The sequence below is a fragment of the Anguilla anguilla genome, chromosome 5, assembly GCF_013347855.1.
Source record: "Anguilla anguilla isolate fAngAng1 chromosome 5, fAngAng1.pri, whole genome shotgun sequence".
Lineage (NCBI taxonomy): Eukaryota > Metazoa > Chordata > Actinopteri > Anguilliformes > Anguillidae > Anguilla > Anguilla anguilla.
In genome coordinates this window covers 8,660,147-8,685,258 of record NC_049205.1, presented here as the reverse complement: position 1 = coordinate 8,685,258, position 25,112 = coordinate 8,660,147, and the positions used below count along the sequence as shown (strand labels likewise).

Here is a 25,112-nt window from a genome sequence, read left to right as displayed (position 1 = left end):
TAGAGCTAGCTAGTGATAACGTTAGCTTGCTAACTGTAAAATTGCGTCAGCAGATGACCTTACTGGGTTTAGTCAACGCTGATAACTGTCAACAGTGATAAAGAAGGCATACTATTTGCTTATGTTGTATAGCTACATACAGTATTCATGAAGTAACATCATCAAGCTGCATTAACCGAGTTTGCTAATATTTGGTATCGATAACGTTACACAGCTAAAGGTATACGTTGCTACAGACGGTTTCCATAGTAACTCAAATACATATCATAAATACTACCTATGCTTGGAAACATCTGCACTTCTGTTCTGCTTCTGTAAAATTAAACTCAAATGCCCCACCATCAAGCGACCGCTGAATGATGATTAAAATAATATTTATAAATGGTATCCAGTTGGAAGCCTAAATCGCTCTACGATATATACTGTGTCCTTTGCAGATCAGTTAAATTGGATTACTTGAGGATTTGGGCAAAATCCAAATGTAATTACTAGCAACAGCGACCTACTCTATTATGATCAAAGCCTTGGTTTGCCAACTAATGAATGGGGAATCTCTTGGGCTGCTGTTCAATTTCCATTCGCTTGGTGTGCTGTGACTTAGCCTGCAAGTTACATTGCTTTCCCATGAAAAAAAATGGTTTGGCAGATCTTCAGAAGTTAATGGTCTCCGGCTGGTTGGCTCGCTGCTGAAAAAGTGTCAACAGTGGACGAGCGCCCGTGGGCCAACAACAGCGGGATGCCACGAAAAAAGAAAAGTGGCCAGAGTCCCGCCCGTGCTCCAGGGCTGTCTGTTGAGCGCGGAGTCAGCTGGAACAGCGGTCCGTCCGTGGCTGACCAAGCTATGGCAAGGAATGGAAGTAAAAACAGCGACAGTGTGGGCGCTGGGAAGTCAACGAACGTTCGATTTTCGGGGAAAGAAGAGATCGTGAATAAGATGCAGGAAATGTTCTCTCACTTGGACCCCGAAGTTATTTACCTTGTGCTGAACGAGTGCGATTTCCGAGGTAAGTTAGCTAACTCAAAATTTAATGCGGCTAATACGATAGCTTACCCGGTAGCTATCTGAACTTTGCCAACTTACGGGATTGCTTCCCGAATATGGCCGTGCTATGAAGAGCAGCATACTAGCACATAGCTATCTGCAGTATTGCTTCGATTGCATTGCAAAGTATTTTTGGCTAACTTGCTTAGCTTAGCTTCCTAGTACTGTATGATTAATGTTTAGTGTGGCTTAGGCAGGGCCTGTATATGGTTAGCATTGCTAAAATTCCTGCAGCAGCTTTTAACTGTATTCGCTGCAAGTTAAATAACAGCTTATTTGCAATCGCTGATTGTTATTCTTGCAAAGTAGATAGTTGGCTAACAAGCGGGCCCCTGCTGCACCAAGATTGGCCGGCTTGATTGTTTTCACACGTTTTGTTTTTGTAGCCATGCAGTTTGCTAACTTGTTGCCACTGTTATGTTGAGGACATGGCGGTCGTTTGACATTGTATCCAGATCGCCAAGGCACTTCCACTACTCGTAGAACGTACTGTTGTCGTACCGGTGTCATGTGTTGCTGTTACATAACATTCATAGAGAGAAACTAATGTTTATAACGAGCTGATTTATTAACTCTTTACAATACGATTGACATAGTTTGAGGAAACAAAATCCTTTACCATTTAATTGGAACACGGTTGCAGACTAGCTGACAGAATGCCCCAGGGCCTTATTTACGCTTAGCTTTTTTCCGAATGTTATTCTTCTCCAAGGACTGACATGTTTACAGTGTCAAACAAGGCGTTTACCTACTTTAGCTGTGATGCAAGAGCATGTATGCTGAAAAGGTGTCGACAAATTGAACAAATATTTTTGTTCAGTATAGCTTACGTTTGTGTTTAGACCATTACAATTTATTAAAGGCAGTTTATTCTGGGTCGCTGTGCACATAATGACATTTTTAAAGGAATGACTCTGGTATTCATTTTATGGCTTTTGTATGTTATATATTTATGTAGCGTAATCCGCCATCCATTTTTGTATCTTAATCTAGCCTATGTATATCAAAATATTGCGAAATTGTTTACTAAGCCCGATTCGAGACTGCATAACATAGACTATAATATGAAATTAAAAGCCCATCCAGGTAGGTCTTGAAATTTCTATACAGAGCAGTGGGAAGAAGTGCATACCCTCCCTATTTTTGCATTTTCACATTAAAGTTGTGACTATAGGTATGTAATGTTTATTTGTTTACTCGTTTTTAATAACCCATTCTCTCCTCTGCTCTGCTCCCTCCCAGTCGAGCATGCGATGGACTCTCTGCTGGAGCTCTCCGTGGCAGCTGAGGGAACAGCCCCGGGACCTGCTGCTGTTTCAGGGTTCGAGTTGGCGGCAGCGCTCCTGTACGCCAAACCCCAGCAGGACGAGTCCAGCGTAGCAACATCACCCGCCGACGGAGCCCAGGTGCTGGCCGGAGAGAGAGAGGAAGAAGAGGACCTGGACGCCACGGGGAATCGTCTGACGGCGGAATTCGACACGCTCATCGACAGAGAGATGGAGAGCCTCTCGGCACAGCCGCCGCTGTTCGGCGGCGCGTTTCCGCCACTCCACCAGGAGGGGGCGCCCCGTCAGGCTCTGCCTGAGCTGCTGCAGTCCAGTGTGGGGCGGGACCAGAGGCCTGGGCTGGGGCAGCCGGTCGAGACCGAGGGGGGAGGCGGCGGGGGTCCCAGGTCACGCTCCCCGCCGAGCGGGCTGAGCTTCTCCGGCCCGCCCCTCCGCCAGCCGCAGCCGGGACTGTTGGACTTCAGCCACCTGGCCGCCGAGTCCGCGAGCCGGTATCCCACGCTGGACCTGGGCAGCCGCGGCCGCCCCTCTGCGTTCCAGGCCTACAAGAAGAGCCCCGGGCCCAGGGGGACCTCCGGTTGCCAGGTCACAGCCAGCAGCCGCGGGGAGGCAGCTTTACCCGAGCCAGGGAGCGGGTCAGCCCTGGGGCAGAGCGCAGAGGGGAAAGAGCCTCTGGCAACCCCGTCCCAGTTCTGGAACACGCAGGCTCCGGAGTTCCAGCCCCAGTCCCCAGGTCCGGCCTTCATCACGCCCGTGGTGTTGAACCCCACGCCCTGGAACTCGCAACCCGTGCACTACTTGTTCAACCATGAACCCGCGCAGCAAGCACCCCTGAAACCCGCCGCTACCATCCCAAAATCCTGGGCCCTTACGTGGGCCCCCAGACCCCCGGCTCCTCACAGGACTGCCCGGCTGCAAGGGAAGGTGCTGGTGCTCTTGAGAGGGGCACCTGGGTCAGGAAAATCCACCTTGGCCAGGTAACTGTAAACCTCCAATCTTAGATTTTTAAAAATATGGTTAGTCTCTGAGTAAGTGCGTTGTAGACCCCATGTTTAGATGCTAAGAAAGCGGTGTTTCTGATACCACGGCGTGGCGCCGTCTTGTCATTTTACCCAGGAGCATCCTCATTCAGAACCCTGGTGGTGTGGCGTTGAGCTCAGATGAGTTTTTCAGCCGTGATGGACGCTATTGCTACAATCCAGCTCTGCTAGGGGAGGCACACGAGTGGAACCACAGCAGAGGTATGGTGAATCTTACTCTCGTTATGAAGTCGCATTGTAATGTGACCTGGCTAAAGGGGTAGCTCTGTGTCCACTGTTCTATTATCATCCTTCATTTTTCACAAACGGACATAGCATTTTAACCATCTGACACAAATGGGGCGCGCCATATTTCTTTTAGCAACATTTAACCAATGTTGTCTGCCTAGCAACACCATCATTGATGTGTAGTTGTGATATTAATTTTAATTGGAAATGCCTTGTGTGGCTAGTACGCTGTGTATACATATTTTGATTTTTCTACATGTATAATAATTGTACATAGGCTGACAGAAGAACTGCAGTTGTACAGACTGCCAGTGGAACTGTTCCCTCTCCCTTTTCTCATCAGCCAAGGAGGCCTTTGAAAATAACGTGTCCCCCATCATCATCGACAACACTAACATGCAGAGTTGGGAGATGAAGCCGTACGTGGCTTTGGTAAGTGCCTGAAGTCGCTCGCGCTGTGAAGCTGCTCAAAATCAGGTTTGTTTCCTGGTGAAATGCTTTGTATTACTTGTTTGTTATATCAGACTCGGCACATCGCAATAATAAGTCCCGACATCCACATGTAGAATGTTTCATTTAGAATCCAAAGTGAACTGTGTGTGTTTTGGTATTGCTGTTTACATGTAAGAGCTGGTTACTCAGTTTACATCACAGGGGCGTTTCACTCTCTGTAGTGTCTAGTCCATTACATGCATTACATTGTGCCAAAACATTTGAATATGTATCCTTAGATACTGGATTTTAAAGAGGAGAATTTATTTTTGCTGTGATGACTGGGAAGATGATAAGAAGATGATGACACACTGCATGTTATCAGACAGAGTTTAAATGTTAAATGTGTGTATGGTGTCTGTGTGTATCGACTGTTTTACAGGCAAAGCAGCACAATTACAAGGTGATGTTTCGGGAACCAGACACATGGTGGAAATTCAAGCCCAGAGAGCTTGAAAGGTCTGGCTTGAATCTAACTCCCAGATTTCTGTTCTCCTTGCCAGCTCTTTGTACTGTTTTCCCTGTTTGGCACCCTCAGTCTTTTTCAGTTTCGGCTCTAGGTTTTGTGTTGTTATGGCTGGCGTGTGAAAGTTCAGTAATTTGTAGCAGATGCAGATTTTTGGTCTCTCTCGGACAGGTCTGCCCTCATTGGTAACTTGTCACGTTAGGAAACATTCGAGCAACCTGTAGTTTTGCAGCGTCCCCTCATGTCGGTTCCCCAGCCCTCCTGACCCAGGGTAACCCCTGCGCTGTCCCTCTAGACGCACCAAGCACGGGGTGTCGAAGGAGAAGATCAAGCGCATGCTGGAGCGCTACGAGCGCCATGTCTCCGTCGACTCGGTCATGTGCTCCTTCCACCAGCGGCCCGAGCTGAGCGACAGCGGCCGCATGACCTACCCCCTGCCAGAGACCAGCCTATCACAGTGAGTCTGCAGCAAGCCCCCCTCCCCTTTACTCTATATGGCCTTCAAAGGCAGCCATGGACTGTTCTGAGAAATCATGGCTACAGTGCAGTGTGTAGTTATCATTCAACATGCTTATCTGTTTTGAACTTTAAACCCTGTTTTTTTCCTGGAAAACTCAACACAGATTTAATAGCAAATCCATGATAATATGTAGCTTTCCAGAGCAAAAGCACAAAACTTCTTTAGGCTTTTGCAAGGAAATGTTTGAGGGAACATATTTTCTGGGTTTTATTAGTTTTTTCTAGTATAGGACAGTCCTTGATGCCTTTTCATTTTAAAATTTCTTCAATATGCATCATGTTTGGAAGAAGATATTTTGAGGTAAAGGAAGTGTTTTTACACTACAGCACTGCCATGTTTCCAGTGGTTGGTTGTAGGTCTGCAGCAGTGGGTTTGAAGAAGTTTGAATAAGCTGGTTACTCATACATATTATATGTCATATATTTAATATTATAAATTCATACATCATATATTGCTCATATTTATGAGCTCCGGGAAACCCTTCTGGCGTTCTGTTCACGCAGGCCTTTGCCGTCCGAGGTGAAGCCCGACCTGGTGGAGGAGCCCCATTTGAGCCTGGGCTCGGCCCAGGGCTACGGCCACACCCAGCTCTTCTCCTCCCTCCCCGACGTGTCATCGGTGGGGCGGGGCTCGGCCCCAGAGGAGAGCCTGGGCGCGGGGAGCAGCGGCGGGAGCAGCGGCAGCAGCAGCCTGCAGGGCTCCAGCGTCTCGCTTCCCTCGCACGACCGCGGCCCGCAGGCGGGCGGGGCCGAGCCGCTGGACTGGGAGCTGGACACACTCCCCGCGCCCGAGCACGGGGGCCGGGCCCCGGACCAGGAGAGGGCCCCGGAGTTCGGCTGGCAGGTCCAGGACTGCGCGGACGAGCGGCCGGTGGCCTTCTCCGAGTCCATCGGCCAGCGGGTGAGGCGCGACCGGGCGCGGCCGAGGCAGGACGGAGCCGGGCAGCCGGGCGGTAGCGACGCCCTCGGGGGAAACGCCGGCGGGGGTGAGAGGGAGGAGGAGGCCGCCGTTTCTGACCGCGTGAGGCCGGAGCTGTTGGACTTCGTCGGGGATTGGCCCTCGGAAGGGATGGAGCAGCGGGAGCAGAGGCTGAGGGCTGGGCGGGGGAAGGGGACGCAGCAGGACGGGGAAGGCTCGGCAGAGCAGGACGGAAACCAGAGAGCCAAAATGGAGGACGGAGCCGAACAACATGAGACGTCTTCTGAGTTTCAGAAACTACTGGACCTCTTACAAATCGGCAACGGTTTGTCGCAGAAACAAAGCTTCCCTTCTGCTGGCTCTCCTGTAGATTTTATGCTACGCTGTAGCTCTGAAGACCTCAGTAAAGACCCTGAATCTGGCCACCAGGGGACCCGAAGCCCAACTCCATCCAGCAGGGAGGGTTTGGATCAGAAGGCAGGGAGGGATACCAGGCCAGAACTACTGGATTGCGTTGCAGACTGGACACTCTCTGACATCACACCTGTCAGGGATACCCCGCAGAGCCTAGCAGAGACTCCTCCTCCTGCCCAAACTGACATCTTCACCCCCAACAGAGGTGCAGAACAGCAGAAGAGCGCCCTAGAGGAGTCAGAGAGCTCCCCTGCGTACAACAGGGACCTAGGGTCCGCCAAGCAGAAGGCGGAGCCCCCAGGGGGCGCAGTTGTGTCACCAGTGTCAGGGGGCAGCCAGGAGCGGAGGCTCAGGCAGAGCCGGAGATCGGGGAAGCAGTGCAAGCTGGCCCTCACCTTCACCAGCCCCACACCCCCCAGGACGCCGGAATCCCCGCTGGCGCCGCCCCACCCTGTCGCCGTCACCCCGGAGACGCCCGCGCCTCGCCACGCCAGCCGTTCGGCGCAGACGGACCCGCGCGACTTCGCCCTGCTCTGGAGGCTGGACCGATGGCGGGAGGGGGACGCGGCCGCGGCCGCCAACCACCCCAACGTGAGGGTACTCGTGGTGGACGGCGTCCGTTTCCAGCCCTGCTCGCCCGGCGCGCCGGAGCCTCCCGCCCAGCAGGAGGTGCCGTACCGCGCGATGCACGACAAGGGGACCCAGGTGGAGGAGCAGGAGCTGACGAGCGGGGACAGCAGCAAGGCCCAGGACCTGCAGATCCTCAGTCGCCACTTCAAGCTGGTGTCCTACGACACCCTGGAGGACCTGTACGACAAGTGCCACCAGGACATCCAGTGGACCACCAACCTGCTGCTGGACTCCGGAGAGGAGCTGTTCAGGGACGACGACGACCCCTGGTGCGAGGAGGAGCATCCTGCCCAGGGGAGCGGGTTTGAGCCAAAGGCAGATTCACCCAAAGTGTGCGTGGAGAGGGAAACTCCCATCGCGCTAGGTGCTGAGCGTCTGAAAGCCCTCCCTGTCCCTGAGAGCCAGGGTGTGGGAGCAGATGTGTGTTCCGTGGAGGCTGAGATGCGCCCTGTCCCTGAGGAGGGCTCTGGTCCAGAGGAGCCAGCGGTTACTGCAGAGTACCGCAGCGGGGTGGAGGAACCAGCCCCAGGGGCTGAGGAGAACCCTGCGAATGATCCAGGGGAGCTGTATGCAGGCCAGCCCAACGAGGAGGAAGACACCCCCACACAGCTCCCGGACTCCGGGGAAGAAGAGCCTGCGGGGGGGCTGGAGGGGGCGTCGGAGAACCAGGACGACCCTCCTCCAGGTCTGGACTTGGGCTGTCCCGCGTCGGCGGAGGTGCAGCGGGAGGACGGAGGCGCAGCGCTCCTCCGGGAGGAGGAGACGGGTGACCTCCCGTCCCCAGACGAGGTCACCTGGTCGCTGGTCTCCCAGCTGCAGGAGATGAGCAGGAGGGACAGAGAGGAGGAGCGGAAGGAGAGAGAGGGGGAGCGGGAGAGGGAGAGAGCCGACCAGGCCAGGCAGGACCGCCCGTGCCTCAGCATCCAGTCCCTGGAGCTGAAGCTTCCCGCCGAGCTGGCCTTCCAGCTCAGCGAGCTCTTCGGGCCCGTCGGCATTGCCCCAGGTGAAAAGGAAAAAAGGGCGTTAATGGGGGGGTTATGTCTGTCCTGGAAGAGCGTGTGATTTCTGTGCCTGGCGTTGGCCTTGCTCACATGGCTGCTGTCTCACTGTGTCCAGGCACGCTGTCTCCAGAGGACTGTTCGGTTCAGATCGACCTGAGCCTGGCCCGGCTCCTGCACCAGAAGTGGAAGGAAACGATCCAAGTATGTGGGCGAGCGTCACGTGTATATTTTAGCAGATTACCCAAGAGAGGCTGGGCTAAATTTGGCTGTTCTGGCTGGCCATTCACTGTACTGCATAAAGTGCCATTCACATAATCCAACTGCCAACCCCAATGCACAAAGCGTAGCTGCTTATGGCATTAAGAATTGTTAAATAAAATACCTGTTTTCTTATTGTTTTAGCTGTTGAGCACGTTCTTTGTACCCCCAGTATCGCACCGTACACTACATACGTGCCAATCAATTATTCACTGGTTTGCAAAACCAATTTGTTTTTACACTTCAGCAGTTTGATCATGTGATCAATACCTTAAATGAGCTGATTAATCTAACCAGTTCTTTTAGTTCTAAAATGGAGATGAAATACTGCTGACGCTTACGTGTATGTACAACGCAAACTGACGGCCATCACTGTCTCCATAGGAACGCCAGCGGCAGGAAGTGCTCTCTTACCACCTTCTGCAGGAAAGTGAGTAACCGTACCGCTCTGTGGCGTGTTTAAATAATTACAGGCTATTTGGTTGGACATGCAAAGCTCTTACGAACCTGCCTGGCAGTGGATATTCTTGCATTATTAGAAAACGGCTCATTGATTTGAAGCTCCAGTGTGCTGTAATTGCATAATTCACATTATCCCACATTAGGTCACCCTGTGGCTATTCAGGGCCATGGATAGGGACACCTGGACCAGTCACTTTTACCATTTGTCTCTCTGGCCTTCACTGTGATTGTGTGTTTTATTAATCCCTCCCTCATGCTGCCTGCACATCCCCCCCCCCTTCCCTCTTGGCTCCACCCCCATCATGCAGGTTCAGAACACTGGGGAGAGTCCCGTCCAGCCATGGGCGCCCCCGCAGATGGGGCGTGGGCCCCCCACTTCCTGATCGGCACGGACAGCTTCGCGTCCCTCGGCCAATCGGAGGCGGCGGTCGAGAGCTTCCCCTTCATGGACCACTGGAGCACGCCCCAGTCCCACGTCTCTCTGCGGGACATCATGCTGGAGGAGCAGGCTCTGCAGGCGAACGTGGAGAAGGTACCAGACCCGGCCACCAGGGGGCGCCGCTCAGGGAGGCAGAGCGTAGAGGCCAGGCTGTGTTACGGAGTTGTGAACAGCGCCCTCTTGTGGAAACCCTGTATTTACCAAATCTCGTCAGTTGAATATCCGGCTGTGCAAATGGATGGCAAATGACATGTAAAGCTATATGTCGGGTGACAGCCAGGCACTTTTATAATGCTGTGAACAGAGAGGCAGCTGGCTGAGCTGAGTTGTCAAGGAGATCCTAGCTGAGTGGGGTGGGGTGGGGGTCTCCTTTTTCCCTATTTAAATTTGGTGTGCCGCCATTTCCCCTGCTTTGAACTGCGGCCAGTTAGTTTTTTCACGTTGGCGCTGTGAGGAGGCGCGCCCGTTATCAGCGCTCAGTGCTGGAACCCTTCTGCCCGCCGCAGGGCAGAGAGAGCCGCGCCGAGGGCCGGAAGGACGGCGCCGCCCTGCTGAAGGAGAGGCAGCTGTGCGCCACGTTCCCCAACATCGACCGCCACTTCCTCAGCGACATCTTCAAGGACCACAAGTGAGCGTCCCGGGACGGCGTGGGTGGGGCTTACAGTGAGACAGCGGGGGGGTGGGGTGGGGGGGGGAGGTGCAGGAGCACTGGTGCATTCTCTCTCTGTATGAATGAGTTAAATGCTCAAATGCTTCATTGGGTTATCCAACAAAACGGAGAGCGGATAAAGTAGGAAAAAATTTGTATAGATTGAGAAGTGACAATTCTGAAGCTACATCTTTATCATATCTCTTGTAATCATGCCTCACTTCTAGTTTGACTTGCCATAACTTGACCTGATGCTTGTGGCCATGTGTAACTGATACTAAGTGAGTATTGTGCCTTATCAGACTTGTGTTTTGTCGCTGTTCCAGTGACCTTCGCTGTGCGCTTATGGTACGTCTCTTTGGATAAAAGCGTCTGCTGAATGAAATGTAATGTGAAAGGTCACGCGGCAGAGCGTGTGTTTGCGGTGAGCGCCGGGGTCACAGCTGCTCGCCCGTTTCTCGCCCCGTCCGGCAGCTACTCGCTGGAGCAGACCACGCAGTTCCTCAGCTCGCTGCTCGACGAGGAGCCGGTCAGGACGGTGGTCGCCCCGGAGACGGCCCCGCCCAGGGACGCCCAGAGGGCCCGCAGCAAGGAACGGGTATGTCAAAGACCCCTCCTACCCCAACCCAAAAAAAACTAAAAACCCTAAACCCCCACCCCCACCCCCCCCCCCCAAAAAAAAACACTGGCACTTCTCCTGTCCCCCCCCCCCCCCAACACAGTGGCGCAAGGGGAAGGAGGCGGGGCCGACCGCGCCCGAGTTCCAGGACACGCAGGCCCCGGACTACGAGGACTTCCGCACGGAGGCCACGCTGCAGCGGCGCCGGCAGCAGGACTGCTTCAGCAAGGCGGCCGAGGCCTACAGGCAGGACATGAAGGACGTGGCCAGCTTCTACGCGCAGCAGGTGGGCCGCCGGAGCAGGAAAGGGGCTGGATGCGCCGTATAGGCCCCGCGGCCTGAGCCTCATGAGGTCGCTGACTGGCTGACTGGCTGGCTGACTGGCTGGCTGACTGACTGGCTGGCTGGCTGACTGACTGACTGACTGACTGACTGGTTGGCTGACTGACTGGCTGGCTGGCTGGCTGGCTGGCTGGCTGGCTGGCTGGCTGACTGACTGATTGACTGACTGACTGACTGACTGACTGACTGACTGACTGTTTGATTTAATTTATTTTACATTCCGTCCGTCTCCTGTGCCGAGCAGGGCCACCTCCACGGGCAGAAGATGAGGGAGGCTAACGACCGCGCCGCCGTGCAGATCTTCGAGCGGGTCAACGCCACGCTGCTGCCGCAGAACATCCTGGACCTGCACGGCCTCCACGTGGACGAGGCCCTCTACCACCTGCAGCGGGTTCTGGAGGAGAAGACCACCGGTAAGAGGGGGCGGGGTGGGGTGGGGCGGGCGTCCGGGTTCCCCGAAACGCAGGCGGAACTGGTTCCTCTGACAGATCATAGAAAGAGAGAGTCTGTCCAGCAGAGAGGGCCAGGCCAGGGGGTTGGGTTAGTGCCCTGATCCGATGCACTTCAGTCTTTGTTACTGTCATTTTTAAAAGTCATTAATGTGGTTGGAATAATGAATGTAATGAATGACCAAAATTAATGTTTTTTTTTGGGGGGGGGGGGAGTTTCTAAGTCTAAAAGTTTTGAAATGTTTAACAGCTTTGTTTTAAATAAAATGTATAAGTGACAAGTGTCAGATCTGATGTGATGGGAGCCTGCGTGCCCGCAATAGGCCACAGAGCTGAGGGTGATGGATGAGCCAGTGTGTGCTGTAGATGGATTCTGCCGTCGTACGCTAACCCTGGTTCAGTGAGAGCCCTGCTGTGGTGGCCTAGTGCTAATGTGCCGTGTGTGACAGCGTAGCCTCTGCAGGCCTTAGAGCCTTATCTCCTCTCAGTCAGCCTTCCTGTGTGTAATGCCTCTGAGGATGTCGTGCCTGAGTGTGCAGCTCCACGCGGCCCGTGGCTCTGTAGCGTGCGGTCTCTCCCTGCATCTGAGAGCGCGAGGCGTTCGTTCGCACGCCAGGCGTTTTCGAAACGGGCGAAGGCGACGACGGCGGCGGCGTTTTCGGCTGCGCCGGTCCCCGCGGGCGCAGCTCGTCTCATCCCCGGTGCCGCTAACGACTTCCTGTCCCCCCCCTCCCCCTCCGGTAGAGTGGCGGCAAGGCGGGTGCAGATCTCAACTGTCAGTCATCACGGGAAGGGGGAACCACAGCCAAGGGGGCGTGGCCCGGATACGGCCCGTAGTCATTGACTACCTCACCAACCACAAATACAAGTGAGAGAGACCCCGCCGTCCCTGTGACCACCCCAACCCCCCCGCCCCCCCCCCCCCCCCCCCCCCCCCCCCCCCCCCCCCCCACCTCAACACACCTGGTTTCCCAGGAAACCCCCGACACTGGCAGGGCCTGGGACGCATCCCCATGGCTCTATTAGACAGTGGAGTGTTTGAACTTCATCCTTCATTTGTTTTGAAGTGGCGCTGAAGGCAATACAAAGGCTTACTTTTACATACTTTCACTTACATATTTTCCGCATTTGTGCTGCTGGAGGTAGCTTGTTCAGAGGCTGAACAGGACTGGATGTATGCTGTAGGAGCCATTAAAATGTGCCTGTAAGTGGGCAGTCATCAAAGTACTCCCCATCCCATAACAAAAATTATTATTCAGTTCATTTTGTTTATGGAAAGTGATAACAGTATGGTATGTTAATACAGACTTATTTTGATAGAAAAGAGATCCAGTTGAACTGAACTGATCTACAGTAGAGTGCATATGTGGAACCCTACCCAACAGATACCAACACCTTCGGTCTACTTTGACTAACCTTCAGTTAACTTTGACTGTTAACAGAACTGCTGCATGTTGTTCTTACAGCTGGCTGAGGAAATTCAAAGTCTGAATGACATATTTCTTTTTTGTGGGTACGCGCTCTCATTGGCTGGTGCCTCAGAATAGACAATGAAAGGGTTCCGTTTGCAGAGACAGTGGGGTTGCTTTCCAGCTCAGACGAGGGCCAATGAGACGCATGAACAGTCACGCTGATGTCACTGCCTTCAGTGGGCGGGGACACAGGGCCCATTTTAATGCAACAAGCAGAGATTTAATGTAGGGTATGCCATCCAATGTGGTGGTCTTTAAACATTGAAAAATTTGCCTTGGAGTGCTAATTGAATAAGCTTTTGTTAAGTTGACTAGTGAGAGTAAAGTTTAGTGAACAAAACCATGTTTGGGTTTAAGTACTCACAGATGTATTGGCGTCGTGTAAAAACTGCCAAAACGTAGCATTAAGTTGGCAGAGGAGGAAAACAACTGCACATTTTAAATGATGAACATGTGTACCTCATTTGCTTTCTCTCTCTTCCTCCCCCCCTTCCTCCTCTCCCCCTCTCTCCCTCCCTACCACCGGTTTGTTCAGGTTTACGGAGCCAAAGTGTGGACTGGTGCTGGTCACTCTGCACTGAGAAGAGCCTGAAACCCAGCTGCTAATGTGTACATAATGTGTATCTCTCTCACTCTCTCTCCCTCCCTCCCCATCTGTCTCACTCTCTCTCTCCCTCCCCATCTCTCTCTCTCTCTCTCTCTCCATCTGTCTCTCTCTCTCGCTATCTTCCCCTTACTCTCTTTTTTGTATAAATAGATTTGTATATTTGCATAGATATATTCATACACAGAAACAGCAGTTATTTTATACTCTCTGATTTTAAGAACCATTTTAGGGCGACGTTATAGCTGGATATGAGCGTATGTGAAGTTGATGTGTGCGCCTGCGTATTAATGCTGAATGTAAGTTATGCCGTTTCTTCTGGCAATTTACCGTTTTAAATCGGCAGCTACAAGGAACATTTGTCTGGAGCCTTGACTTTCCAGTGAGACATGCCAGTTTTACAGGGACACTTGGGTGTTATTTATCATGGTGGTTTTCCATTGTAGCAGTGAATGATTTAAAGTCTGTCTTTAAAAAAAAATTTCAGTGCAGAAGGCATTTAAATGGTTATGGTTTTAAGAATCCAGAGTTTTGAATATTCTACATTGCACTACTTCTACACAGTTAAATAGATTGAAAAAAGAATGTAATTTATCTGTATAAAAACGTATTCTTATTTTTATGACTATTTTTGCGAGGATTATTATTATTACTGTAATTCCTGCTAATTTAAGTGCTTAAATGTTTCATATTTAAGAGGCTCTAGAAGTGTAAGACAGGCTGAGCTTGGATTTATATACGGAGGACTGTTGTAATGATTGGCAGCTGTCACTTTGATGCAACATGTTCCCCTTTGTGATCTCTTGATCCTGCGACCTCTTTTGGTGGTTTTGCAGATCTTCAGCTGTACTAACCTTAGTATCCCCTTAATGGGTCTTCACTAAAACCTGGAAAGTCTTAACTTGACTTTTTTTTTTGTTTGTTTGTTTGTTTAAAAAATTGCTTTGAATGCTTCTCAAGTGCTTGCGCGGATTCAACCTATTTCATGAGTCAAATTTTATCGGAGACAAAGGTGATTACAGCCGTCATATGTGTTTTGTTTTTTTCAGTACACTTTAAAAGATGGGAGTTATATTTTCATTTTTTTTTTACATATGTTTATTATCTTTGTTTAGAAATAAAAATGATTATAAATCGTTTATTTATATTATGACTATGCTGTTTTTTTTATTGAAAGTGATGTTTGAGCTTTAATTTTGAAATTCAAATGAACCCTAGTGGTAGATCCTTTCCCCCCAATTTAAGATGTTTAGTGCATATTAATACAGTGCCATGAAAAATTACATTTCAACATGATATGGGTGTTGGATTTATTAAATGTGTTTCGCGTTTACTCAGTTTTCCTTTGTCTAATATTACATTTTGTCTAAAGATCTGAAACCATTCAGTGTGACAAATATGAAATAATAGAGTAACTCAGGAAAGGGCCAAATGCTTTTTCACGGCACTGTACAATGTGTGGCCATTTTCCTGCAAGGGACTTTCCCACTCTTTGTGCTTTATTCTGGCATTGTGCACCAGGGAGAGAACTTCATAGGGTCTACATGCAAAAATGTACATGCTGCTTTTAAAGAGGGATAAGGAAACCTCCAAATTACTGCCACACTACAAAGAAGGAATCACACTAAAATCAGTAATTTCGAAATAATGAAATCTCTTCTATGACTTGATATGTACTGGGTGAGTGCAAACTTTGCAGTTCCCTGTTTTGTTAGCCAAAACCCTGTCCTATTGTGCATGGTACTGAACAGAGATATGACACAAAGGGGCATTCATCTTGAAAATAGTCATTTAAAAACTAGGTCATTCTCAAAAATATATCCTTTTTGCCTGGGAGTGGCGCCAGAACAGCGCTTATCAATATGGAGGTGATTCTAGGCTCATGCACGCGCATATTTTTGCTTTTCTGGATTGCTTGCTAATTGAGTAACTCTCTCCTTTAGACTACGTTTTTGATGCAGAAGAGATGGAGAAGGGCAGATCAATGAGCCTCAATGGCAACAAGTATATGCATGTAATGAAGCTGGGAGTTGTTTTAGGTGCTGACTGGCTTTATACCATCTGATAATGACCAAATTAGGGCCGTTTCTTACACCCGGTGCGGCAAAGGTGCTGGTGTCAACAGCAGGCTTGACTGTTGTAACGCACTTATGTGTGGTGCTAAACAAACTGTTCAACGACTGCAACTGTTACCGAACGCAGCAGGCTGAATACAGACGAGAACAAGAAAATAAAATCCCATGTTACCCCTGCATTTATGTGCACTGGTCGGACATGATTTTTTGAATGGATGTTTTTACATTATGGTTTACCACCTACATGTATACATTAATCCCTGGCCAGCGTTCCAAATGTTACATCTAAAGTAAATGATATATTGACTGTCTCGCTGTGGGTATACGTACATACTATAGTAGTTAAGGAGCCTTTGCAGAGGGACACTGGCTTCAGTAAAATATAAAGGTGTAAAAACTAGAGAAATAGGCCTCTCATCTTGGAAATTTAGTGTTTAAGGCTTTATTGTGTCTCCATCCTTTGTTATTATTCTACTGTCGTCTATACGATCTAAACGTTCATAATGTAATTCCACTAAACGTGATGTATAAAGCCTTCTCTTTTGCTCGCATGGCGATCGATCTACGCACTAGTTGCTTGACTGTGGAACACACGCAATTTTCGCTATCGACTTGAGAGCAAAGTTGACTTAAAAGAACTACGTTGCCTACACACCTTCAGATAACTGAACGGATGCCGCAGGATGATGCACGCTTGAGGGAAAAAAAACTCACTTCCCCTTTAGTTTTTCAGTCTTCTCGGTAGCATTTGGTGGCACGGACGCTGAAATGGTGGTGAGATGAACAAGCGCATACTATAGCGTCTTCAGGTGTAATATAACAACGCACACATTTGTTAAATCTCTTTCCGAGACTGAGGATTTAACGCAAAGCGTGCCTATGATCTGATTTTTCACGTTAAAGGCAATACTGTGAATCATCGTCGCAGTTTCTTTGGTGACATTCTTCGACGTCGTACTTGAACCGGACTCCATCATCTCGCGCATCATCAACGCAGAGTTACACCGTGACAGCAGTTGAAGCGGTAAGGTCGATTTAATCACAAGTAAAAAAGATGAAGATGGAACGCGAGCTTCCACTCTTTGATTTTACACGGTTTATGAGTAGAAATTCATCAAGATCAAGCTGACTGTATAATTACAAAATTATTGATAAAAAATTACAAAATGATGGTATAATTACATTATTCTATTTGCGTTGTGTTACATTCATGAATTTAGAGTTTGAGGCTGTTTGTAAGTTATATCAAATATTATTTTGAAAGGAATAAAAATAAAATCCTTGCTGGGACAATGCGACTAGAGGTAAATGGCGTACGTATACAGGCCTGTTAACACTCATGATGCGGGCCTACAGAATCGCCTTGCTCTTTTAAATTGCAATTAATGAAATTACACTTTCTTAAGGCCAAAGATATTTGTTAACCCATTATTGCATGTATGATCAATTAATTAAAACCCTAGTCACTCCCTTGAAATTTGTTTTTAAAGATTTGATTGAGAATCGGATCAGTGTACACAAAGGTAAGAAGAATTCAAAGTTTAATCACAAGAAATAAATATCGTAATAGTAACTATAGAATCTAATAGAAGTCTATAGTAATAGAATCTGAAACGGATATTAGTCTACAGATACTGTTATCTCCAAGCAGAGGTGGACAAAGCTCAAAAGAAGTCAAAACTCTAATGACTGGAAGCGTGGGGGGACAATCATGTTCAAATTTCAACAGCATACAGTTTTTAGGTATTCTGTGCATACAGGAAATCAAATATTGTACGTGAGAAATGTCCATACAGTCTGTTTTCCAGTTGCTGACATTCCCCAAAATGGTGTTTCTGATGTTGATAAACCCACTTGCTTCACATCAATGTTGTGTTATCTGTTTTTTTAAATTTTTTTATTTGAATGCAGTCTATAATTTTAAACGTATGGTAGCAACTGTTATAGAAATGATGGTTATATAAGTAGGCCTACCAGGTTACATCATTCGTGTGTTACATTATTTTGTCATTTATTTGTTGAGATACATAAATAATATCACTAATAACCAGTGATTTTGAATTTTGGTGTACATCCCTAATGAAGTAGAACGGTTAGTTTGGTAGTGTCGTACAGATTATTACATCCATCTCTAACTCTTTTCAATGGGAAATCATTCTTTAATTGTGAATTTAGTTTAGCTTTTGGACACAAGAAATGTTTTCTAAGGCCGAAGACTGATCTCTAATTGATATGGGCTCAAAGTCAGCCTATTTATGGACAACTGACGGATGAAAATATACTTGCAAATATTGTAATTTAATGTAGTGAAGAAATATGAAAATGACTAATAAAGTAACAACAGTGACATTTATAGGTGCTATTATAATGAACTGAAATGAAATACCAAGCAAAAATGGTGATCGTATATCGCTTTATACTTCAGTCACAAACACAACATTTACCACCACCATTCAGTAAACTAAACTTATTTATTCATAATAGGCACTGTTCTAGCTTTTTGACCTTTTTCCTTTTAAGTTATCATAGGCTCAGATGCAAAATACTTCTTGTTCATCGAAAAATGTATTTACTCATTTTGATTCTGTGGATTGTATGAACCCAAACTGTTCAGCCACAAGGTAGCTCAAAACAAAAACCAAACTTGAATTGCCGTTTCATTCTTATGATGCAGTAATGCTGGGACATAATATAAATAAGATATGTAAAATGGGAATCCATAACAGTTTATCATTACATTCCAACCCAAAAGCAAGACATAACCAAAAAGCTAAACCTTCATTTTGGACCCATTCAAAGCTCAGTCACTGTATCCATCATGTCTAGTCCAAACTTGATTCCTATTTGTTTTTGTCTTGAATTGAAAACCGTACAGGTGTTGTTTTCATGTTTAAACAGAAAAAAACTGTGCTGTTTTTTGTGATTTTTGGACCGTGCCGTGTCACTTTCATGCTCGGTTGACTTGCAGCTGTTGCCAAAACAACAACATTACTAAAGCTCGCCAAGGCCATTGCCCATCTGTGTATCTACTTTTGTGAAAAAGAGAAATTACATTAGACCCGCAACAAGTAGTGTTGCAGGTGCTTCTAACATGAGAGGGACCTGGAAGGCAGAATTGTTTTTAACCAAGATTTAATTTTTGATTTGGATTTTAGTGTCATCATCGTCAAGTAGTTTGATGAAAATATATATTTTTTAAATGTCTAATGTGTGCTACATAGTGGATCAGAAGATTCCCAGTGAATCCATCCATTAGCTTTCCCCATTAGCATGCAAGTTTTGAGCAGATTGAGCTTCTGAAGTGAGTGAAGTGAATAAAATCATTAAGGGGGCTGAGATTCAGGCCCAGAGTATAGATTCTGGTGGCATCAGTAGAGACGCATAGTGACAGATTTGTTTTAAGGCAAAACATCGACAGTTTACGGTTCCGTTATAAAAATTCAAACCAAAGTTTAAAAAAGGTTCGTTAAACGGAGCGAGGCTTTGTAAACAGGCTGCCATGGGGCGCAGGCATGTAGATCGAGCGAGAACATAGGAGAAGCGAGAGCGGTGCGTGCGTGCGTACGTGTGTGGAACGGATAAGAAGAGAGTGGAATCTCAGTGGTACCAGTGCTGTCAGTTAATATCTAGGCTTCATTTAGTGTGTCATTAAGAAACAATGGCATTAGCACAATTATGAGCATACCAGGTTCAACCAGATCGGGCTTTTCTTAGAATCCTATTCAATACTACATATGTCTGACCAAGACCGTTCCACCCAATGTTCTCTTCAGGCAAAAGATTTGACAGAGCTAAGTACACAATAGTGCACGTGGTTGAAGACAGGACGGACACATGTACTCTCCAGATTCATACCTTTACGAATATGCATGTGATGTGCATCTGGCAATTGCATCCTTAGCGGAGTATAACCTACTGTAAATGTGTCGGTGCAGCAATATGAGCTGTATGTATTCTCAAGTACCATACCATATGCAATTACACGGCCTTGTTTCAGGAAAGAAGCACTGTGCCAGCGGGGAATTAGCATGCCTATCTTGTTATTTGTCTATGCAGTGGTTGTTCAGTTTAAAAAAAAATTCTGAGTCATGTGTTTTAACCTTTAAGGGTTAAAAAAAAATCATAGATCATATTTTATTCATCTTCAGGACAATTATAATATTGATGTGCATGTGTCAAGTGCTGTGTGACACAGTTTTAAAAGTGTATATATATGAAATTTCCACAGAAAGGAAATATTTGAAATTGCTTAAAATTATGATTTTATTTTTCAGCAGTGTCAGCTAAAAAACAAAAAAAAAAAACATTGCAGGCAGGAAACCAGTATCACTGAAATACCCTTCTGGCCTTGTCTCCACTGACCACCCTTTATCTCCTTTTTACAGATAAACTTGCTCATTGGCTATGAAGAATCAGGTGCCCCCCCTGCAAAATATTCTATCTGGATAATGATTTAAGTTTGTGACATATGCAGCACCTATGGGGGATTGTAGCATCTAAAGGGAACTGAAATTTCTAACCAAAACAAGCTCCGCAGTTGATTTTGACTGATGCTGATTTTGACGGGCATGTTATGGTAGTCAAAATTTAGAAACAAAAAAAAAAAAAAAAAACAGAAGAAAGAAAGACAAACTCTGCCTCAGATATGACCAGAGTCGATGTCTCACGCCCATGAATTGGAGTTGCTCGGAGGGCTCGACCAATAGCGGCACGGATCAGGCCTGAAAACGCGCTGAGCGATGAACGGGCTGACGGATACCTCGGTGAAGTGCGTGCTGGTGGGCGACACGGCGGTGGGCAAGACCGCCCTGCTGGTGCGCTTCACCTCGGAGACCTTCCCCGAGAGCTACAAGCCCACCGTGTACGAGAACACAGGCGTGGAGGTCTTCATGGACGGCGTCCAGATCAGCCTGGGTCTGTGGGACACCGCCGGCAACGACACCTTTCGCGGGATCCGGCCCATGTCCTACCAGCAGGCGGACGTGGTGCTGCTCTGCTACTCGGTGGCCAACCACACCTCCTTCGCCAACGTGCGGCACAAGTGGATCTGCGAGGTGCGGGAGCACCTGCCCCAGGTGCCGGTGCTGGTTGTGGCCACGCAGACGGACCAGCGGGAGATGGGGCCGCACCGGGCCAACTGCCTGTCCTCCTCCGAGGGCAAGAGGCTGGCCCAGGACCTCCGGGCTAAGGGCTACCTGGAGTGCTCGGCGATTAGCAACCGGGGGGTGCAGCAGGTGTTCGAGTGCGCCGTCCGGACGGCCATCAACAAGGCCCGAAAACGGGAGCGAAGGAGGCTGTTCGATATCAACCAGTGCAAGATATTTTAACCCCCACCTCCCACCCAGCTCCTTCCCCCCCACACACCAAAAAAAAAAAAAGAATGATTCCAGATATTCTAATTCTGTATTTTCTGTGTGTCCTTGTATGTGGGCAGTAGACATTTACCTTGTGGATTTAATGCTTTGTGTTTGCAAGAACTGAGAAAAAAAAAATTGGTGGTGATTGGATTTTGAGCAGGAGACAGGAGGCATATGGTGCACATAAGGCTGTACTTAATTATATCTCCTCCTGTATGACTCCAATTCTATGGATGTCCTGGGACTGGTCACTCTCTAATGTACAAGAGGACGCATACTGAGGAAATGCTGTGGGAACACAGGTAACTTCTACCTTTGTAATTACACTTGACCAATAACAGATATTATTTATTTGATGTTTTCTGCTGTCTAATGAAACAATGCAGATCCTGGTGTGAATACGCAGAATCTTTGCTGTATGTTTGAAAATCTAGGTTTTTAAAGATTTCTAAACATTTTTGTTTACTTCTGTGCCGTATCACTGTCTCCAAGGGCTGTAAACAGGTGACAGTACTCAATGGCTGTTTTATGATAAAGAAATAATTACCGTACCATTGGATCTGCTTCAGTGAGTTTCAGCTGACTTGACCTGATAAGTATTTTAACTTTGAAGAGGAAGGAAACTCTGGTTGCACGTAGATGCGCAAGTTTAGTTTTCTGTTAAAAACACATGATGCACTCTGCCTAAAATGTGACATGCTGTGAAGAATGCAATGTTATCAGAGATTATTGGGTTTATATTGGGATTATTTAGTTCAGAAAATATTACAATACTGAAGCAGAAATTGTGAATCTCTGAAAAATAACCGATTAAACGCCATCTTTGAGAGAATGCCATTTTGTGAACAGCCTTGTTTGTGGTATGATACAATGCTATTTAAGGCCTAAAATGGGGATGAACCAGCTTCCTGATAAAATTTAAGCTTCACAACAGTATATTGTAAGAATTAGGAATGGGGGCTTAGTGCAGGCTGATACATAGACAGATATATTTTGAAATGCCGGCCTGTAGTCACAGGCATTATAGGTTTTTAACATTACTCCAATTTTAGGAATAAAATACAACTTTTACGTGAAATGAAAGCAGAGTATATTTATTTCCAACCGGCATAATTAGCTGTATTTGTATGCAGCTTGTGAAATAAGCTGTAGCTTGCACAGCACAATACAGCTAGAAAGTACAGTATATTTGAAGGTGCGATGTATTTGAATTTGCGGTGTATTTTAAAATATGGTATCACACCCTGACTCTTGCTTATTAAATGGATAAATGGTGTCCCTAGAATGCAATGTGCTTTAATTACAAACTTATACGGACATCTCAGGATAAAAAGGCACAAAAACTTGTTACATTTAAGACAAAGTGGTTGGTGCAGTAACCGTGTATTTTGTGGGCATTTCAGAGAAATGTTAACGGTCGCCTAACAGCAGGTGACTGAACCTAAGTATAATTCCTTTCACCATAGTCTATTGTCAACGTCCGAATGTCCCCCTGTGGTCTACATTTCTGTTGAGAACGAGCATGTGACCTCACAGCCCCCTCACCCACACACAGATGTGGCCTCACCTGTGGTTGCTCGTGTAGCCTGAGGTGAGCAGTCTCAATTTCCCAGTTGTGCATGACCGCATGGAGCTACCAGCTAAAGTCAGCACTGGGTTGTATTCGGATTTGATTCAAAGCTGTAAGACTGATTCGTGCACCACAGTGTGGTGCCATACCCGAATTAACCATCCAGCAGCTCCTGTAGGGGTTGTGTGAAAAATTCACTCCCGAATCTTTATTTAATAACACCAAAAGTTGAACTTTCACCTGTACCTTATGACTGAGGTAAAAGTATTCTTTTGTTGGGAAATGAAATGTAAATTAGCAAACATTTTCATGAGAGTGCCCTATAATCCGTATCATCAGAAGCTTCGATTATTGACAATCAGGGTTTGTGGAAACCAATGGAAACGCCTGTCCAGTGTTAGAGGGTACAATTTAATATAAATTTGTCTGGGGGTAATTTGTGTTTTCTGTACTTCTGTGTCCAGATTCAGGAAAGAAAAAAGTTCTCCCTGTTATTTTGTTCCAATCTCCTGGACTTGCTAATTAGCTCAATTCTTCAGCCAGGAGGTAGAACTAATTAGAGAAATCAGGCTGGCTCAGTTCACAGGTGGAAGAAACGCACGGTAAGACTTTTACTTTCTCACCCCTGGATGTTCCACCTCCGCCATTGTCCCAAGCCAGAAACGACACTGCCAGGCACCCGCGTTCAGTAATAAACACGGTGACCAGAAGCTGGAAATATCGAAAGCCCACACACGTTCGACTGAAACTCGTCTTTCTTTTTTTTTCTGTCATGGAGCCAACGGCAGCCGGCTTCATCGCACACTGCATGTCTTCTGCGCTCAAAGCAGACAGGAAGTGGGAGGGAGGCGCGCCCGTGACGTGGTGACCCCGGGGAAGGCGGGCGGAGTTTCTGTTGCCCCCAGAGGTGTTCTGGTTAACCGCATGGCAGCGCATACAGTCACCAGGTTTTTGCATTAAAACCCGGCCTCGCACACGTTTATATGCTGTTTCATTGGACCTGAACAGGAAATCCAGCGCTGTTGCTTAGTGTCATCTTTAATAAACGTCCGTATCATGGCAACAGATTAAATTATTGCATTGAGGGACAGTCAGAACATGATCTGGGATACTGACAGGTAGTTTCGAAAAACTACCATTTTAATAGACACGTCACGCCTGGTGTGGACCTGAAATTAAGTTTGGGTTTCCAGGAATTTATTCATTTATTTATTTAACCCTTATTTAACCAGGTAAAAATGGTTGAGAACAAATTCTCATTTACAACACTGAAGGAATACAGTACATTGTCAACAAATTGAAATTGAACTACCAGGAATGTGTTTAAACTTGAATGTACTGAATGGCAATTATAAGGATGATTTATATAACCTTGGTATGTCCAACCAAACACTTTCCCAGGGTTTGTGTTTCTCACTGCCCTTAATGTGTTCAATGCTGTTGTAAATGCCACTATTTGAGCCTTGGTGTGCGGCTTTTAAAATTTTATTTTTATTTTTATTTTTTTACTGTTCTCTGTGTACAGCCTGCTCATTGGTGGGGAACAGTCACATGGCTCCATTTCCAGGAGCACGCCTGAGTTTTTCGTGCGGTTCCTGGATCGCATCTTCGTTTGTTTCAGAGCGAGCTGGCAGCGAACCCACATCCCATCGCGGCTCTCTCTGCAGCTCAGACCTAGCAGCTCTCTTCTGTTCTGTGCGCAAACGAAAAAAAGGGCAAACACCTCTCCTTCATCTCCCCTGCTCCCTAAAGCCGGTGTGCCAGCAACAGACCACTTCTTGAGTCAGCATGCATTGGCACTAATTACAAATTCTCTACTTCATAGAGAATTTATGTGCCAGTCCTGTCACTTGTATGTTTTTAGGACGAGTGGTAGATGCTAGGATGTTAGCGGTCTTGTTTGAGACCATTTACCTCGGTGGAACGTCTAATGCTGGCAAGTTCACTTCAGAAATATGTGTGTGGATGGGAAGACCCTGTGACCATGTGTGTTCATTTTGAGGTTGCTGATTTAACAGGAACCAAACGGTATGAGATATGACACAAAAGGGAGACATGTTCGATGACATAATTGCGGTTGACTGGCCTTTAAGTCAGGACGTCTTCTGAGAAGCAAGAGAAGATAAACCACAAAAAACGTAATTACCGTCAAACCTAAAAAATTTTGAAATACCAATTACAGCAGGTGCGCATAAAGCAGAGTTCAAATTTGAGGACATAGCATCATTTGCATTTTAGCATACAGCATACAGCAGTGTTGGAGGTATAGCAGAACACAGCTGCTGAGAAAATAACAGAAAAGTATAAGTACAGTTTTGCATTACATTACATTACAATCAGTTGACAGACGCTTTTATCCAGAACAGAAGTGGCGAACATCCAAAAATGCCTTATCACCAAGGAGGCACTGGGGCCCGTTTATAATCAATAGGTGCAATGTCAAGCTAACAAACAAGAATTTTATTGTGACTAAAGAAAGTACCACTAGACAGATAGCATATTGAGACACAGCTATTACTGTAACATCATACAAAAGTAAGTCAAAAGAAAGAAAGAAAGAGAGAGAAAGGTTATGTAAAGGGGGTCAGGGGACCCATGGTGCAATCTGAAAAGGTGAGTCTTCATACCCTCATACACATTCATCCTGGCATGCTTAAATAACCTAAGCTACAGTATAGCTGTATGCAAATAGCATGTTTGAAATAAGCTATGTCCAGCTTGATTGAGCTTCAAAAACACATTCACCATTATTTGATAAACATGCCACTATTTTAGTTTA

At 47.1% G+C, this 25,112-nt stretch overlaps 2 protein-coding genes across 2 annotated transcripts; both read left to right on the top strand.

The window, feature by feature from the left end:
* The first annotated feature begins 607 nt into the window (after nucleotides 1–607).
* Nucleotides 608–14,481, top strand: n4bp2 (NEDD4 binding protein 2). Its single transcript, XM_035418668.1, has 16 exons — nucleotides 608–1,004; nucleotides 2,285–3,305; nucleotides 3,445–3,569; nucleotides 3,940–4,028; nucleotides 4,471–4,547; nucleotides 4,850–5,011; nucleotides 5,578–8,039; nucleotides 8,153–8,238; nucleotides 8,680–8,725; nucleotides 9,066–9,289; nucleotides 9,703–9,824; nucleotides 10,320–10,443; nucleotides 10,568–10,750; nucleotides 11,051–11,219; nucleotides 12,000–12,123; nucleotides 13,263–14,481. The coding sequence occupies exons 1-16, from the start codon at nucleotides 737–739 to the stop codon at nucleotides 13,306–13,308; spliced, it is 5,328 nt and encodes a 1,775-aa protein (XP_035274559.1). The 5' UTR covers nucleotides 608–736; the 3' UTR covers nucleotides 13,309–14,481.
* A 1,608-nt stretch (nucleotides 14,482–16,089) lies between these two features.
* On the top strand, nucleotides 16,090–21,597 carry rhoh (ras homolog family member H). The gene is made up of 2 exons (XM_035418724.1): nucleotides 16,090–16,430; nucleotides 19,792–21,597. Exon 2 carries the CDS (start codon nucleotides 20,146–20,148, stop codon nucleotides 20,731–20,733), a length of 588 nt encoding a protein of 195 aa, XP_035274615.1. The 5' UTR covers nucleotides 16,090–16,430; nucleotides 19,792–20,145; the 3' UTR covers nucleotides 20,734–21,597.
* Nucleotides 21,598–25,112: the final 3,515 nt, after the last annotated feature.

Coding starts and splice junctions, on each gene's coding strand:
- n4bp2 (XM_035418668.1), top strand. CDS start 737: ATGCCACGAAAAAAGAAAAGTGGCCAGAGTCCCGCCCGTGCTCCAGGG. Junction 4,548..4,849: donor AAGCCCAGAGAGCTTGAAAG/GTCTGGCTTGAA, acceptor CTGTCCCTCTAG/ACGCACCAAGCACGGGGTGT. Junction 9,825..10,319: donor GACATCTTCAAGGACCACAA/GTGAGCGTCCCG, acceptor CCCGTCCGGCAG/CTACTCGCTGGAGCAGACCA.
- rhoh (XM_035418724.1), top strand. CDS start 20,146: ATGAACGGGCTGACGGATACCTCGGTGAAGTGCGTGCTGGTGGGCGAC.